We start from the raw sequence: 16168 nt of genomic DNA on the forward strand, positions 1-16168 counted from the left end.
TTTTGCCAGAGTACCCCTTTAAAGGTCTTATCCAGGTTTGCAAAAAACACAGCTACTTTCTTGAAAAAAAAAGAAAAAGTAAAGCCACCCCTAGTCTCAGGTTGTTTGTGGTATTACAGTTCAGCTCCATTAACTTTAATGAAACCACACCCAAACTGAGGGCAAGAGTGGTGCTGTTTCTGGTAGAAAACTGTCATCTTTTTTTAAGCCCGGACGACCCTTTTAATCACAGGTTGGTCAGCACAGCACATGGAGATCCAATACATCATAGTATTAATGGGGTATACTGCTGCAGTGGAGCGCCCCCTTTGATAAAATCTAGGCGAAGCTATGTTAGATGGGTGTGCAGCGTCTCTACCCCCGGACGTCACGGCTGCAATCCCTTACTGTACACAGAGAGTCTCCCGGCCCGAGCCCACGAATCTCTTTGATTAGATTTTTGCTCTCTCCTAGGGCTTAGCGTGAGGATTGTGTGTATAATCCCGGAGCAGCCCGTGAAGCGCTCATCTGCACGTCAGGATCAGGGGGTGTGCAGGAGAAGTGACAGGGCAGCAGTCACATCATAATTCCCTTTTACACTACTGCCACAGGAATTAATCCCATCTGTCGGCGATAGGCCGGAAGGCATAGACTCCGGCCACGGTGGGGTTAATGTATGGCGCAGAATTACATTATATAATCAGGGAAAGGGAGGCCATGCTTATTTACATGTCATGTGCTTAGAGTAGCTTATATGGACGCACATTCTGCCCCCTCCTATAGCGTCCACCATTCAGCAACTTTCTACAGTCTGTATAGTCATAATCTGCACAAAAAGCTGCGTCACTTAGTAAATACATCGCATTATAGTCTAGAGCTGCAATCCTAGTTCTACTGGTTGTCAATGGAAACAGTCAGACACAAGTCCTATAGCTTTGCACATTCCCTATTACACGAGGAGCCGCACTGCTATGGAAAGATATTTGAAGGGGTACTCCTGCGAATTTTTTTTTCTATCAAATCAGCTGGTGTCAGAAAGTGCCAGAGATTTGTAATTTACCTCTGTTTAAAAATCTCCAGTCTTCCAGTACTTATCAGTTGCTGTATGTCCTGCAGGAAGTGGTGTATTCTCTCCAGCCTGACACAGTGCTCTCTGCTGCCACCTCTGTCCATGTCAGGAACTGTCCAGAGCAGCAGCAACTCCCCATAGAAAACCTCTCCTGCTCTGGCCAGTTCCTGACATGGACAGAGGTGGCAGCAGAGAGCACTGTGTCAGACTGGAGAGAATACACCACTTCCTGCAGGACATACAGCAGCTGATAAGTACTGGAAGAAGGGAGATTTTTAAATGGAAACATTTTATACCTTATAACCTCTTTAAGCAGCTCGGAATGAAGCGATTGACCGATGCTACTTTGACTTCTGAACACTGACCCTGACCCTGTTGCAGAGGGTAGTATTGACCAGTTCAAGCAATAATGGCTCTGTATTATAGGGCCCTAACCTTTCCTTCAAAAAAGACAAAGGGATGCTGGGAGTTTTTAGCGCTGAGGCCTGCAGAATTATGACACTGATGGAGGGAGGACTATGTGGGTAAAGTCCCATAGGCAGACTGTTTTCTGTTCCATGGACTGGAGCACACAACAATGACAGATCAGAGCGTGTGGAGTAAGGAGTGTTATTTTCTTGCAGAATTCTTGGCTTGCCCCCGGCCCCCCGCAGAGTTCCTCCACATGTGGGGCCTCCAGTGCTTCCTGTTGTGTGGATCATTTGTGTTCCCCACAGTAGGGGTCGGGCCGGCTGGGACGCTATCAATGAATAATAGAGTGTGGGATGTATATAGTGTGTTATGAGAGAGGACATGTGACCCACAGACCTCATAACACTGTACTGCCGAGGGGCTCATCCTTCCCCATATTCTTCTCTGTAGCTTCTGGTCGGCCTCCCTTGTCTCTTCTCACATTCTTACATTATAACATAATCCCTGTTCTTACTGACCTCATCTTCTCTGGTCAAGATTAAGATGTTGAAACACTCTGTGCTGCTGTGGGCTACTTACAGAATCAGGCTGCGATCCCACCTTTGTCTCCACTTCTCCTGCCGTCATAATGTCCGGTAATTATATGAGTGGATTGGTCAGCACAGTACAAGTGCAAGATCAGCAGAAACAGCGCCACCCCTGTCCTCAGGTTGTGTGTGTGGGGTATATCAGTTCAGCTACATTGACTTCAGTGATTCTAAGCTGCAAACCCCCACGCCCAACCAGAAGTCGTGCTTTTTCTGGAAGAAAGTGGTCATGTTTTTTTTAAGCCTGGAGAACAACTTTGTTATCCAAACCCGGGGGATAAGATGAGAGAGATAGAACATGCAGTTTGATAAGCCGTCTGAGGTGTCTGGCAGCGGCTCAGTCCCCTTTCTGTATATGATCAGCTCAGTGTATGGGGACTTCAAAAGAGAGAACAATTGTTTTAAAGCTACAGAGCGCCATATTAAAGGCGCTGTGTGTATTGTCTCTAAGGATCTATCAGCCAGGTAGGACAAGTGATGTGTTCCTATGGGCCGCCCAGTCTAGATCCCCTGCCACGTGCGCCTTTACTTTTTTAGGAATTGAGTTAACCCACTTTTTTATTTTTGCTGTGGCCGGAATCCAGGGTGACCACATGAACACAGGGCGGACATGTTACTACTGTGCACTTGGTTTCCTGGGGGGTGGCAATGTGCCGTCCTGTGAAAGTTACCTTCCTGATATCAAACTGTATGTCAGGGTCCTATTAGATGAAGCAACTTTTAACGATGATTGATTGCAAACGAGATTGTACAAAGTGATAGTCGTTACTACGATTGTTTCCTCCATCTGATCCCAGCAACTGACGGAACGATGTGGAATTACAATGAACAATTTCTCGTTCAAACGATATAATGATCATTCTCACAATAATAGTCGCGTGTAATAGGGCCCGTAGTTTATTGTAGTGTACAGCTGCCTTCACAATTATTGATATCCATACATAGCTTGCCGTAGTCACTGTACAGTAATCCGATATATGGAAACCACTTATAATTCAGCCCTGGCACTGGGACAATTGGCCAAATCCTCCTCCACCCCATAGGACCTAGTTTCTTGCAGATTCTACCAATAACCCACACCTTATTGTCCATTGCATTATTGGGGATGAGCCGAGCTGTTAGAGGTGTGACTGACAGCAGGCTTGTTGACAGTTTCCAATGACGATCGGCAGTATTATGAATGCAGCTCTGGACTATACACAGACTGAACCCCCTATTCAGGGGCCATAATAAGTGCTAAACTGGTGCACAGTGTTATACCTATTGTAGGATGAGAGGACTCTGTCATATCGTCCTCTACAGACCTAAAACTGGATATAACCCAGTGTATTAAAGGGGTTGTTCATCCCAAAAAAATTTCCTTTAAATCAACTGATGTCAGAAAGTGCCAGAGATTTGTAATTTACGTCTATCAAAAAATCTCCAGTCTCTCAGTACTTATCAGCTGCTGTATGTCCTGCAGGAAGTGGTGTATTCTCTCCAGTCTGACACAGTGCTCTCTGCTGCCACCTCTGTCCATGTCAGGAACTGGACAGAGCAGGAGAGGTTTTCTATGGGGATTTGCTACTGCTCTGGACAGTTCCTGACATGGACAGAGGTGGCAGCAGAGAGCACTGTGTCAGACTGAAGAGACTATACCACTTCCTGCAGGACATGCAGCAGCTGATAGGTACTGGGAGAATCGAGATTTTTTTTTTTCCGTATTCAGGAGAAGCAAGATTCTTACATAGAAGTAAATTACTAATCTCTGGCACTTTCTGGGACCATTTGATTAGAAAGAAAAAAATTTTGGTGAACTACCTCTTTAATGTCACCCGCTTGGTCCCTTTAAGACCGTCCTCTTTAGCGACCTTCACTCCCAGTAATTCTGTAACGTCTTTCATCATCAAAGTCCTCACTGAATCAGTCTTACTTGGCGCTCAGCGTCCACAATTCTCCTTACATTAGCGACATTACCTTATCAGTGTCTAGACAAATGCTGGAGGGGGAAGAATCGGCTGGCAGCGTGACAAGGCAGAGGCGGCAGAGATTGTGAGCTCCTGGGGGTCAGGACCTGCTTCCTCTTAATGATGCCAGGCTAATTGTGTATTCTAATATGATTCAGCCAGCGTACTGCCAGGATGGTATATAGATACTGCCCGGCCTCTGGGATGGCAAAGGAGGTCATAAAACATATGGATGTCTGTAGACAGGAGAGACCGTCAAAAGAAAGGGCCTCATTTATTTTCTCTCCCAAAAACAGCACCACCCTTGTCTTTAGGCTGTGTCTGGTATTGCACCCTTCCCCCACTGAAAGACAACACAAGACACAGCCCATAGATAAACAAGACAGACTACATACACATATACGGTCATGCTAAGCGCTACTCAGGTTGGGTAACAGGGCCAGGTTATAGGACAATAGGGAATTGACAGGTTCCCTTTTAAAGGGGTTGTCCAAACCAAGGGTACTATTACACAAAGCGATTTTTTTTTTTTGACGATTAACGAGAACTCAACGACCGCTATGGCGAACGACCTGAAATCGTTCACCCAATTACACGGAACGATGATCATTACTTATGATTGTTATTGCATTCGTCTTGTCGATGATTTGCGAACAATCAACTATAAAAATAGGTCCAAATTCTATTAAATGACCAACGATTTCTCGTTGGTCGTTTAATGGTTGTCTGCTGTTTCAATAAACGATTATCATTCAAATCCGAACGATTTAGCGGTTTTTCGAACGATAATCGTTCCGTGTAATACCACCCTAAGAAAAACATGGCTACTGTCTTCCAAAAGCAGCACCTCTCCTGTCCTCAGGTTGGGTGTGGTATTACAGCTCGGTTACATAGAAATGAATGAAGCTTAACTGTAATACCGCAAGCAACAAGGACAGGGGTGGTGCTGTTTTTGTAAGAAAGTATCTGTGCTTTATCTAATCCTGGATAACCCCTTTAAAGATCAGTATGTATTCATAGATTGTGTACATCCCTTAAAGGGGTATTCCCCTCTTAGCTAATATAGTTATACGTGTAGGACTCGTCAAGTTATATATTTTTGTATATACAATCATTTAGCAAATATCTCCTCTCCTCCTGATATGCTGCTCTAGGTTGACCAAGTTACTGACCACCACTCTGCTCTATAAGCAGTGGTCTGGCTGGAGTATATATGTGTGTATGTGTGTGTGTGTGTGTGTGTAAGATAGATAGATAGATACATATACACATATATATATATATATATATATATATATATATATATATATATATATATATATATATATATATATATATATATATATATATATACTCCAGCCAGACCACTGCTTTTAGAGCAGAGTGGTGGTCGGTAACCTAGGCAGTGAGTTGTCAACAATGGGGTTGAAAACCTACATCAGAAGAAGGTTCGCTAAAGAAACGTATTTGCAAATCTTGATGAGACCTACAAGTCTAACTATGTTAGTTGACATGGGCAATATCCCTTTAAGACAAGAATGTGGAATGTAATGTTGTGATCCCCTATTCGTAGGTAATGTGGACCCTTTATGGCGTCCTTGCCATCTAAGCACTCATTACTGTGCATGGTGGGAATATCCCTTTAAATTGCCCCAATTGCTGCCAGCGTTCAGAGATGTCAGTTCTCACACTGTAAGAATAAGAGATGGTTCTAATAGGAGAATACACAGGAAAGGATACAAAGGAACAGCAGCATCCATCGGCCAAGGCTTAATAATCCAAATGGACGGCTAAGCCCGAACCTCACCTCCTAATCTAATAAAATCATGTTTTATGGAAATGTTTTATAAACTCTGCAGTATATAGAGTCAGATTTCAGGCATTACCTAAAAACAAATAACATATTACATACTAAAAAATTAAAGTACATTTGTTGTACGGATGCAGTAAATAATGTATTTGTGAACATACCCTTACCCACTGAAAAGGAAAAAATACAGTATGTGTGTGTATATATATATGTGTATGTGTGTGTATGTATGTGTATATATATATATATATATATATATATTATTTATTTACTGTGTATGTGTGTGTTTTTTTTTTATGTATACATGTCCAGGGCTAATGACAGTTCTGGGTTTTAGAGCACATTGATGGTGGATCCTATGTGAAGGATCGTCCTTGCTCCGTCCGTCTTCTATTACCCTCACTTTGCAGTATTGATATACTGTTTTTACGCAAACCGTGTGAATTACTGGGAAAAGAGTCAGCACCATTGATTATTGTCACTTAGAGATGACAGTCGGGGACCAGTCGGAGGGAGGAGGGGTGGGAGGGTGGCTTAGGTTCACACTCCGAGCCTGTAAATGGGCTGTCACAGGGATCTTGTTATATAACAAAACCTCAGGGCGTTTTTTTAGCAGCCATTCCTTAAAATAGCCGTCTGTACAAAAGATTCACTGAGGGCTCAATTATTCAGGCAGCGCCTGAGCAGAACGGACAGGGGTGCGCGACCGGCGCAGGATGGGCAGGTCCGTTATCATTGCTGGAGAGGATCAAACACCAGAAAGGGAATAGAATACATCTCTATCATGCACCCTATGGTGCTTGGGGTAGCATGACCCACCCTCCACACCCTGCCCATGCATGGTTAACATTGGCCTTATTTCCATTAAATACTAATGGGTTGATATAAAAGCCACAGCAGGACCAAGTGACCACGAATGGCATTGTGCTCTGCTTGACCTCATACACCATATTCTTGTAGGGCACCATTATATCCATAACTAGGGAACCCTCTGGTATCCATGTAGTCTGTAAGGAATGGAATATTACATGAGATAAGTTTACTTTTGAGAAACAGCGCCATTCCATTCAGAGGTTGTGTCTGGTATTGTAGTCCTTTCAGCTAATGTGCTGGCAGGTATAACGTAGCACTGTAATCATAGGCCGTTTCCATTCATCTCTCATAATAGGACTAGATAGCAGGGCTGTCAATCAATCAGCTGTTCAGCCATGCTTAGCTCTTCACCTTATAAACATCGGGGACACAGGGAATAAATACATATACAGAGGCTTGTAGGCTCTGGCCTCATCCAGCTAAGTGGCATACCTTGCAGCAGGAAGTGACCGCTTGGGAAGCAAAGAAGAGTCTGGCTCATATGATCCAGTATGGCCAGGGGCAGATGATATGTACCCCAACTCCCACCACGGACTGTCAGCAAGACATAATGGGGGTTGTAGTCTTCTACTTGGAGAGCCACAGATTGGAGAAGACAGCCCATATAAGTGTGCCCTCCCCCTGGTAATGCTCACCCCTCTTGGCTCCTGCTGTGCTCCTGTGGTCTGGCCTCTTCTGCTCAGGTCTGCATGGTGTGTAAAGGGGGCGGGGCTAATCACTGCTTACATAGGAAGTGGCAGCACCATGAGCACAGGGCTCCCCTCCTCCTGCCAGCACTCGTCTGTTTAGTTGTATCAGAGGAGTGCTCTGCAGTGCAGCACATCACTTTGGACGATGCTCCGGTGTGTTTCCTGAGTGATGTGCTGCACTGAAGTGCCATTTTAACAGCAGTGTATTATAATGTGGGTGGTTTAGACGGCTATGGGGCCCCGGGCCACTGCCCTAACCACCCACATTATAATCCACCCCTGGCTGACAGGAAGTGGCATCTCCTGCAGCAGGAAGTGGCAGCTGCTTGTGAAGCCATGAGGAGTCTGGCACACAAACAGTTACTGTACCTGAGGATTCAGGGGGCACAGACCAGTCTTCTCTTAAAGGCATTTTATACTTAATCAGTCTATAAAAGCCCCTTGTCTGCTCCCGCAGTGACGGCCATTGTTTCATTAATCCATTGTTTGGCCTCTACCACATTTGTTTCATGTGTCCAATGTTTCAGATCACTGTAGAGTATATGAGACCACAGGGATCAATATTGACCCCCCCCCCACGCCTTGTCTTTTATACAGTGCTGCGGTTGGCATCGGTTTCTATGGCAACAGCGAGACCAATGATGGCGTCTACCAGTTGACGTACTCCCTGGATGATGCCAATCACACCCTAGCAGGAGTCGACACTCTGGTAAGTGCCAAAAAATAAATATGTGCCTCTCCGATGGCCGGCCATAAATTGCAAAGAAAACATATGTGCGGCGCTCATCCATATGTCGCTGGGTAATTTTTTATATTTTTTTTATTATTATTTTGGGCCCGGTGGAAATTAATGATACTGGCAGCTGTGGCTGGAAATGCGGCGGAGTCCAAGCGGCACAATAGCTGAAGCCACTTCTGTGAAATTCCTATGGACTGTGACTAATGGCGAGAGGAAATGTGTTGCAGAGCCGTCTATACTGAGCCATCTGTCTGTAAGAGGAGAGACAGCGAAGAGGGGGCGGCCACTTATAACTTACAGGGCTCTATGAGATTTTGGACAAACCCAAAACAACAGCGCCACTTCTGTCTGTGGTCATGCCTGGTATTGCAGCTCAGCTGCATTCATATCCCTTTAGTTGCAATACTAGATAAGGCCAGTGATTTAAAGGGGCACACTTTCTTTAGGAAATTACTAAGAATTATGTCAGAGAAGCTGCCGACTGCTTATGAGAACTGAGCCGCAATGCCTTATGTGGCCATGGACAGGAGTGGTGCTGTTTGTATGAAACAAAAGAACCTTCTTTTCTACAAACTTTTTAAAGTCGAAATGATTAACTTGTGTTTCCCTAAATAATTTGCCACCCAGCTTTTCCTGGTTCCTAAATGGCCAGGGTGGCAGTGGTGGGCACTGTTTTCAAGTCAGTATAGGTGGCAGAGTGTCACCTCCCCCACTGCTGCTGCCCTGATAGTGTCCAATCATACTGTACTGTACCAACCCCTATAGGAACTCTATGGGACCATCTCAGCCGTGTGCTTCTCCATGATTGTTCTATCTAGGGAAATTGATATGGAGATAGATAGGGAGATGGAGAGATGGATGGACAGATAGTGAGATGGAGAGATGGATGGACAGATAGTGAGATGGAGAGATGGATGGACAGATAGTGAGATGGAGAGATGGATGGACAGATAGTGAGATGGAGAGATGGATGGACAGATAGGGAGATGGAGAGATGGATGGACAGATAGGGAGATGGAGAGATGGATGGACGGATAGGAGAGATGGATGGATGGACGGATAGGAGAGATGGATGGATGGACGGATAGGAGTGATGGATGGATGGACGGATAGGAGTGATGGATGGATGGACGGATAGGAGTGATGGATGGATGGACGGATAGGAGTGATGGATGGATGGACGGATAGGAGTGATGGATGGATGGACGGATAGGAGTGATGGATGGATGGACGGATAGGAGAGATGGATGGATGGACGGATAGGAGAGATGGACGGATAGGAGTGATGGATGGATGGACGGATAGGAGAGACGGACGGATAGGAGAGAGAGAGAGACGGGCGGATAGGAGAGAGAGAGAGACGGGCGGATAGGAGAGAGAGAGAGACGGGCGGATAGGAGAGAGAGAGAGACGGGCGGATAGGAGAGAGAGAGAGAGAGAGAGACGGGCGGATAGGAGAGAGAGAGAGAGAGAGAGAGAGACGGGCGGATAGGAGAGAGAGAGAGAGAGACGGGCGGATAGAAGGAGACAGAGAGATGGACGGATAGCAGAAGAGAGAGAGAAAGGGACGGACAGGAGAGAGAGCTGGTGTGGTGTCCCCTGTTTTGTTCTGCATACAGAACCTCTGCCAGTCCCTATGATGCAGCTGTGAGTATAACCTTTAGCGGAGAGCTGGCGGCATCAGATACGGCCGCTCCGGGCTTCTCTGATTGACTCATTATATGGACGGCTGGCTCCCAGCACAAAGCCCATTTAATTCCCTGTATGAGGATGTGAAGTGCAGTATCCAGTGCAGAACCTATTAGATCTGCGGGGAATCGGCCTCACCTCTCATTTCCTCTCTCTCCAGACCACAACACATCCCCCACCCCCTCTCTCTATCGTGCCCGCCGCCGCCACGGCTTTATCCCAACAGCTGGGCATCTTGGCTCCCTCCCCCACTGCTTTCTAGCCATCAGCCTAATCCTTAACCCCTGGGGATGTTTCTATAGCTGCAGCCTGTGAATGACCCACTCTAAGGAGGGAGTGAGGATAGCCAGACGTTTGGCAAGAGTCGCCCGCTTGGTTGGCATATTTCACCTTCTATGCCAGTTGTGGGATCTTCTTTTCTTCATACCCTCTCTGTAGTCTGTGTGGCAGTGTCTGGTACAGCACACAATTGGGACTGAGCTGCAGTACCATGTACAGCCACTATGTGCATGGCGCTGTGCCTGAGTAAACGAATAACAAGTGGCACATGACGATTTAGGTATCTAAATGAAAGTTATACAGTGTAACAACTGAGCGTTACCGCACACTGTGCCATTGTTAATGGATTTCGACTCTCTCGACAGGTGTCTGGCACCAGCTACAAGCTGAAGGAAAGTCTGGATCAGCACCTGTTGCGCCTCAATGAGATCTTTGCAGCACATGGAGATTACGTCCAGACCCTGCGATTCATGCAGATTATGGCCAATAATGTCATCACTCAGCTCTCCACGTTGCCAAACTGGCAGATGACCAGCGGCCAACTTTCCCTGATAGCCCGGAAAGCCAGTGTCATTGAGTACTACAGGTAAGGGGGTATGCAGTGTATACAGCGTGTCATTGCAGGGCTTAAAGAATATCATCCCTTAAAGTGATACTGTGTCCAACCCTCCATATCAGGAGTTCTCAGCACCCTTCTTAAGCTCCCCTCAAAAATGCATGTTGTTGTTGTTAGTGGACAGTGCCGTATGGGCGGGGCTTCACGGCCGTGGTGCCCCATATCCCCACCTACAGCTGCACCGTAGGCCCCGCCACTCTGAAATGTCATCACAATGACTCTTGAGAAAGGAACCGAAGCGGTTCCGAAACGCGTTGAGTCTTTACATATATTTTATACATATTTTTTAGTTTTATCATTTTTTTTGTTGGACCTGCGCCCTCACACCCGTGTGTTTGTGGTTGGAGGAATCGTTGCTCTATTAATCCCTGGAGGATATCGGGAGTGGCTGCGATCTGTCTCGCATGTGCTTCTGAGTGTTGTGCCTCCTAGCTAGCACAACCTTACCAGGTGAGGGTTACCTAGTTTTTTCCTCCCCTTCGTTTTATCTGGTTGATCCTCGCCATGGAGCGCTGTCTCCTTCTTTTTTGTCTATCACAATGGCCCGACCTAAAGGCATAGGCCCTGCCCCTCTATGCTGGCTGAATCAGAAGGAGCGAGGCTTGGGTCTTTAGGTCGGCCCATTCCGATGATGTCATGGAGGGGGTGGGGCTTATGTGCCAATAACTTCACTAGCGACCTACTGCGCCAATGCAGGCAGGGATATAAGTCCTGCCCACACGGCACTGTCCACTATCAATAACATGTGTTTTTGAGGGGAGAGACCACCAAGAAATCCTTTATACGGTGAGATATGAAATGTCCAGAGTATAAGCTTAAGAATTGTGCTGAGACTCCTGATATAGAAAGGGGGCCACAAGATCACTTTAAACTGCAGCCCCCTCTGTTATGTAGAGCCCCCCGCACAGAGCTTTCTCCAGTCCATGTGGGCCCCCTGCAGTGAGGCACAGCACCTGCAGCTTTGGTGGTCCCCGTGTGAAGTGCCTCCAGTCCCCATATACAAGTTGTCTCCTCTTTCTATTTCAGATGGCTCGCTTACCTATTTCTATTCATCTTTGACCTGGTCATCTGTCTCATGACGTGCCTGGGGCTGGCCAAGCGCTCCAAGTGTCTCCTTATTACGTAAGTATAATACAAATGGTGTTCATCCTGATCTTCCTAGTTCATGAGTAAATAGAGGTCACTAATATTGCAGCTCATCCTGATTCATGTGAATGCGAAACTGCACTACCAGACTATGGACCGGTGTGCTGCTGTTACTGGGGGGAGGGGGGGGAGCAGATCTGAGTCTCTAACTCTGGACAACCCCTTTAATTCTACAATGTGTGGACTGTGGTCACTTACCTGTCAGCATGTGTTGCCTGAATAAGATGTACACTCCGGATCCAGGGAGTGCAGGGATCGCAGATAGTGGGATGTCTGCTCTCTGCCTGATCTCCAGATATCCCTATAGGGGGGAGGGGGAGATACGGGAATTGTTTATCAAAGAACAAACTGCGTCAGTAATGGCAAAGAGATACAATCGCTAAATTCTCCATGTTCTTTTATCTCTATATACAGTATTGATTAATTATGCTAATACTTTGCTTTATCCTCCACTCACACCCAGAGCTGCATGCAAAATTCATCTGTCTTCTCCAGGTTGGAAGCACTCGCATATTGCTACTGCCCCCTGCTGGCACAGTGCCTGCACACAGACCCCACCTGCTGTCTCCTCCTTCCATTTTAGAACAGAACAGAGATGACATACATCATAAATGAATATAATGGGGAAGTGCTGATCATTCTCTCCCCAGTGCTGCACCGCCCTACATCTCTGTCTACCAGTCTATCCATGTTCTACCAGTGACCTTAGACTAAGGCTTCTCCATATGTTAGTAATTTATCTTCCACATACTGTAGGACCCATTGTATTCTGTGTGCCTAAGGATTTCACGGTCTGCGCATTTGGCTCAAAAAAGTGCAGACATGTGATTTTACGTCCCGTTCTATTCATAAAATCTGTGAGGGCATGCTGGGAGTTGTAGTTTTGTAATGGCTAACGAGCCATGGGCTGAAGACCACTGCTGTACGGCAACACACACAGCCCTCATATGTTTCTGCATGTATTATATGTGCCGCCATATAGGGCTGCGTTACCCACCATGTAATATCCAGCAGAATATTGCCCTATTGTTTTTTTCTTTGTCTCACATTGCATGTCCTTTCTGAATAGCTCTCACAATGAGGGTAAACCCTTACAATATCATATAGCCCAAACTCATAATATTAATCTTTGGATCAGTTATGGGGATCCAGAGATACATTAGAGATTTAAAGGAATTCCTCGGCGAAAATATTTTTAATCCAAATGAACTGGTTTCAGAATGTTCTATAGATTTGTAAATTACTTTAAAAATCTCCTGTCTTCCAGTACTTATCAGCTGCTGTATGTCCTGCAGGAAGTGGTGTATTCTCTCCAGTCTGACACAGTGCTATCTGCTTCCTCCTCTGTCCATGTCAGGAACTGTCCAGAGCAGGAGAGGTTTTCTATGGGGATTTGCTGCTGCTCTGGACAGTTCCTGACATGCGACAGAGGAGGCAGCAGAGAGCACTGTGTCAGACTGGAGAGAATACACCCCCTAATGCAGGACCTACAGCAGCTAAGTACTGAAAGAGATGACTAGAGATTTTTAAATAAAAGTAAATTACCTATCTATATAAATTTATGAAACCATTTGATTTGAAAGAGAGGTTTACCCCTTTAGGGTCTGTTCACACGTACAGACTCGCTACGTAAAACTCGCACAGAACTCGCATCAAACTCGCATAAAAGTAGCTGCGTTTTTTGTGGTGTTGAACTTGACTGTGAAAATCATGTGAAAATCAAAACTGGCATGTAAAAATCGCACTAAACACGCAGCGAGAATACACATACATTGACTTGATAGCAATCAGTATCGCTGTGGATTTATGTGCGAGAAACTCACAGCGATAAATACGCAGCGAGTCTGTACGTGTGAACAGACCTTTAATAGCATTGCAAGCAGATCTCAAATATGGTGTCTAACATCAATACCAGCAATACCAGACATAGACAAGGGTGGCGCTGTTTATGGAAGAGAACGGCCGTGGTTTTGTATTCAGGGTTTCCATGTGAATGTATTCGTAGCTGTTGTTTTTTTTTTTACACGTTTGGTCTCTATACAGTTTTCTATGCATGCAGGTCTATAATCACATTTATAATACGTCTAAATATAGATATTAAAGTTAATCATAGGAGGACTCCTGCCCCGTAACGTGCCATGGGTTAGTCACGGCCAGCAGCCTATGTGACGGTAATTGCCTTGTTATAGAGGAATCCTGGAAGCCTTTAGTGTCTCTGGGAAGGAAGAAGCAGCAGATAAGGGGTTTGATGGTTTCCATCTGCTGAGGGATTCTCCCGGGAGTCTCTCATTACGAGCTCCTATGTCTTGCTGCTTTCTCTGTGCTGCACCCATTGATTTCAGATATTCTTATCCGAGATGTGGAGTGAGAACCAGGAGAGTGAAATTAATGGCCGAGGAGCCAGAGATCTGCAGCGCACATGAATAATAGAGCAGCGGCAAAGCAGTGGGCAGGACTGGCCAGACCTTGTAGGGGAGATCCATGGGGTATTGTAGGCATGTGTTCTGCAGGTGCCCAGACCCAAAATTGCTTAAAGAAACTCCCTGCTTCAATAAGACATTCTGCAGCGCTGATGCTTTTCACATCACAAAGGGGTTGTACATCTTTAGGAGCGCTGACGCTTTTCACACCAGAAAGGGGTTGTATGTCTTCAGGCGCACTAGGCTTTTCACACCACAAAGGGGTTGTATGTCTTTAGGAGCTCTGACTCATTTCACACCTCAAAGGGGTTGTACATCTTTAGGAGCGCTGAGGCATTTCACACCAGAAAGAGGTTGTACATCTTTAGGAGCGCTGACGCTTTTCACACCAGAAAGGGGTTGTATGTCTTCAGGCGCACTAGGCTTTTCACACCACAAAGGGGTTGTATGTCTTTAGGAGCTCTGACTCATTTCACACCTCAAAGGGGTTGTACATCTTTAGGAGCGCTGATGCTTTTCACACCACAAAGGGGTTGTATGTTTTTAGGACCTCCAATGCATTTCCCACCAGAAAGGGGTTTTACATCTATTGGAGCGCTGACTCTTTTCACACCACAAAGGAGTTGTATGTCTGTAGGAGTGCTGACGCATTTTATACCACACAAGGGTTGTATGTCTTTAGGAGTACTGACGCTTTTCATACCACAAAGGGGTTGTTTGTCTTTAGGAGCGCTGACGCATTTCACACTACAAAAGGGTTGTATGGCTTTAGAAGTGATGACGCTTTTCACACTACAAAAGTTTTCTCCCCCCCCCCCGTCTTTTGGAGCACTGATGCTTTTAACTCCACAAAGGAGGCACTGATTTGCAGTGGGGCGGGAGGGACAGAGCAGCAGCCTGATCCTCCGGTGAGACACAGTCCAGTAACGCAGTGCTTTTTGCTTTTTCCCCAGGATGTTGAGCTTTGGGCTGATAACGGTGTTAGTAAGCTGGGGCTCCTTGGCTCTGGATACATCATCCGCAGTGGTAAGTGATAGAGGGAACAGCATGATTATTTGTGCCGCACTATTGGAATTTTTATTTTACCTCTTTGGTCTTCCTGTTTCCTTACTTGCATTAGGACATGTTTATACGTAAGGGATAGGCTGCAGATTTTTTATAGATTGTTGTTATTGAATAATTTTCTTAGGACTAAACCCCAGTATTTGGTGCTGATCCAGATGATCAGCACTGATCCAGATGATGAGCACTTGTTTCAGGAACTTTTTACTCTACTCAATTACTTTACAGGCTGCTTGCACAAATTTCTTAATAGTTTATTAATTTTGTCATTTTTGGCTCCACGTACGTTTACACGGAAAGATTTGGGGCCAAATAGCCAATGCATTAGTGTTTAGCTCAGCTGATCGCTGGCCTTTATACATAGGCCAATTGTTCCTATGAACCGATGCACAGTAACTGCTGGGGGCTCTAAGAAGAGACTACACTGATAGTGGCAGACCTGCATTATCAGTGTAGGCTCCGTACTTAACCCTTTGAGGACCAGGCCCAAAATGACCCAGTGGACCGCACAAATTTTCATCTTAGTGTTTTAGTTTTTTCCTCCTCCCCTTCTAAGAGCTCCAGCACTTTCAGTTTTCTATCTATACAGCCTCACATGGGCTTGTTGTTTTTTACAGGAATAGTTGTACTTTGTAATGGCGTCTTTCATTTTACCATAACATGTATGACGGAATCCCAAATATATTATTTATGAAGATATAAATTGGTGAAATTGATAAAAAAGAATGCAATATGGTAACGTTTGGCGGGTTCCTGTGTCTACGTAATGCACTATATGGTAAAAGTGACATACCATTATTCTATAGGTTCCAACACAACCATATGCAGTTTTATGCAGATTCTCTAATGTTAA

The 16168-nt window shown here is 45.5% G+C and overlaps 1 protein-coding gene across 1 annotated transcript in view; it reads left to right on the top strand.

Moving 5' to 3' along the window:
• TTYH2 (tweety family member 2) overlaps positions 1–16168 on the top strand; it is a 48229-nt gene that overhangs the window by 16089 nt on the left and 15972 nt on the right. The window contains exons 3-6 of the mRNA XM_069951530.1: positions 7962–8073; positions 10437–10657; positions 11714–11809; positions 15207–15279. Coding sequence (XP_069807631.1) covers positions 7962–8073; positions 10437–10657; positions 11714–11809; positions 15207–15279 — 502 coding nt within the window. The remainder of the gene's footprint in view (positions 1–7961; positions 8074–10436; positions 10658–11713; positions 11810–15206; positions 15280–16168) is intronic.

Source organism: Dendropsophus ebraccatus, chromosome 14, assembly GCF_027789765.1.
Source record: "Dendropsophus ebraccatus isolate aDenEbr1 chromosome 14, aDenEbr1.pat, whole genome shotgun sequence".
In the NCBI taxonomy this organism is placed as follows: domain Eukaryota; kingdom Metazoa; phylum Chordata; class Amphibia; order Anura; family Hylidae; genus Dendropsophus; species Dendropsophus ebraccatus.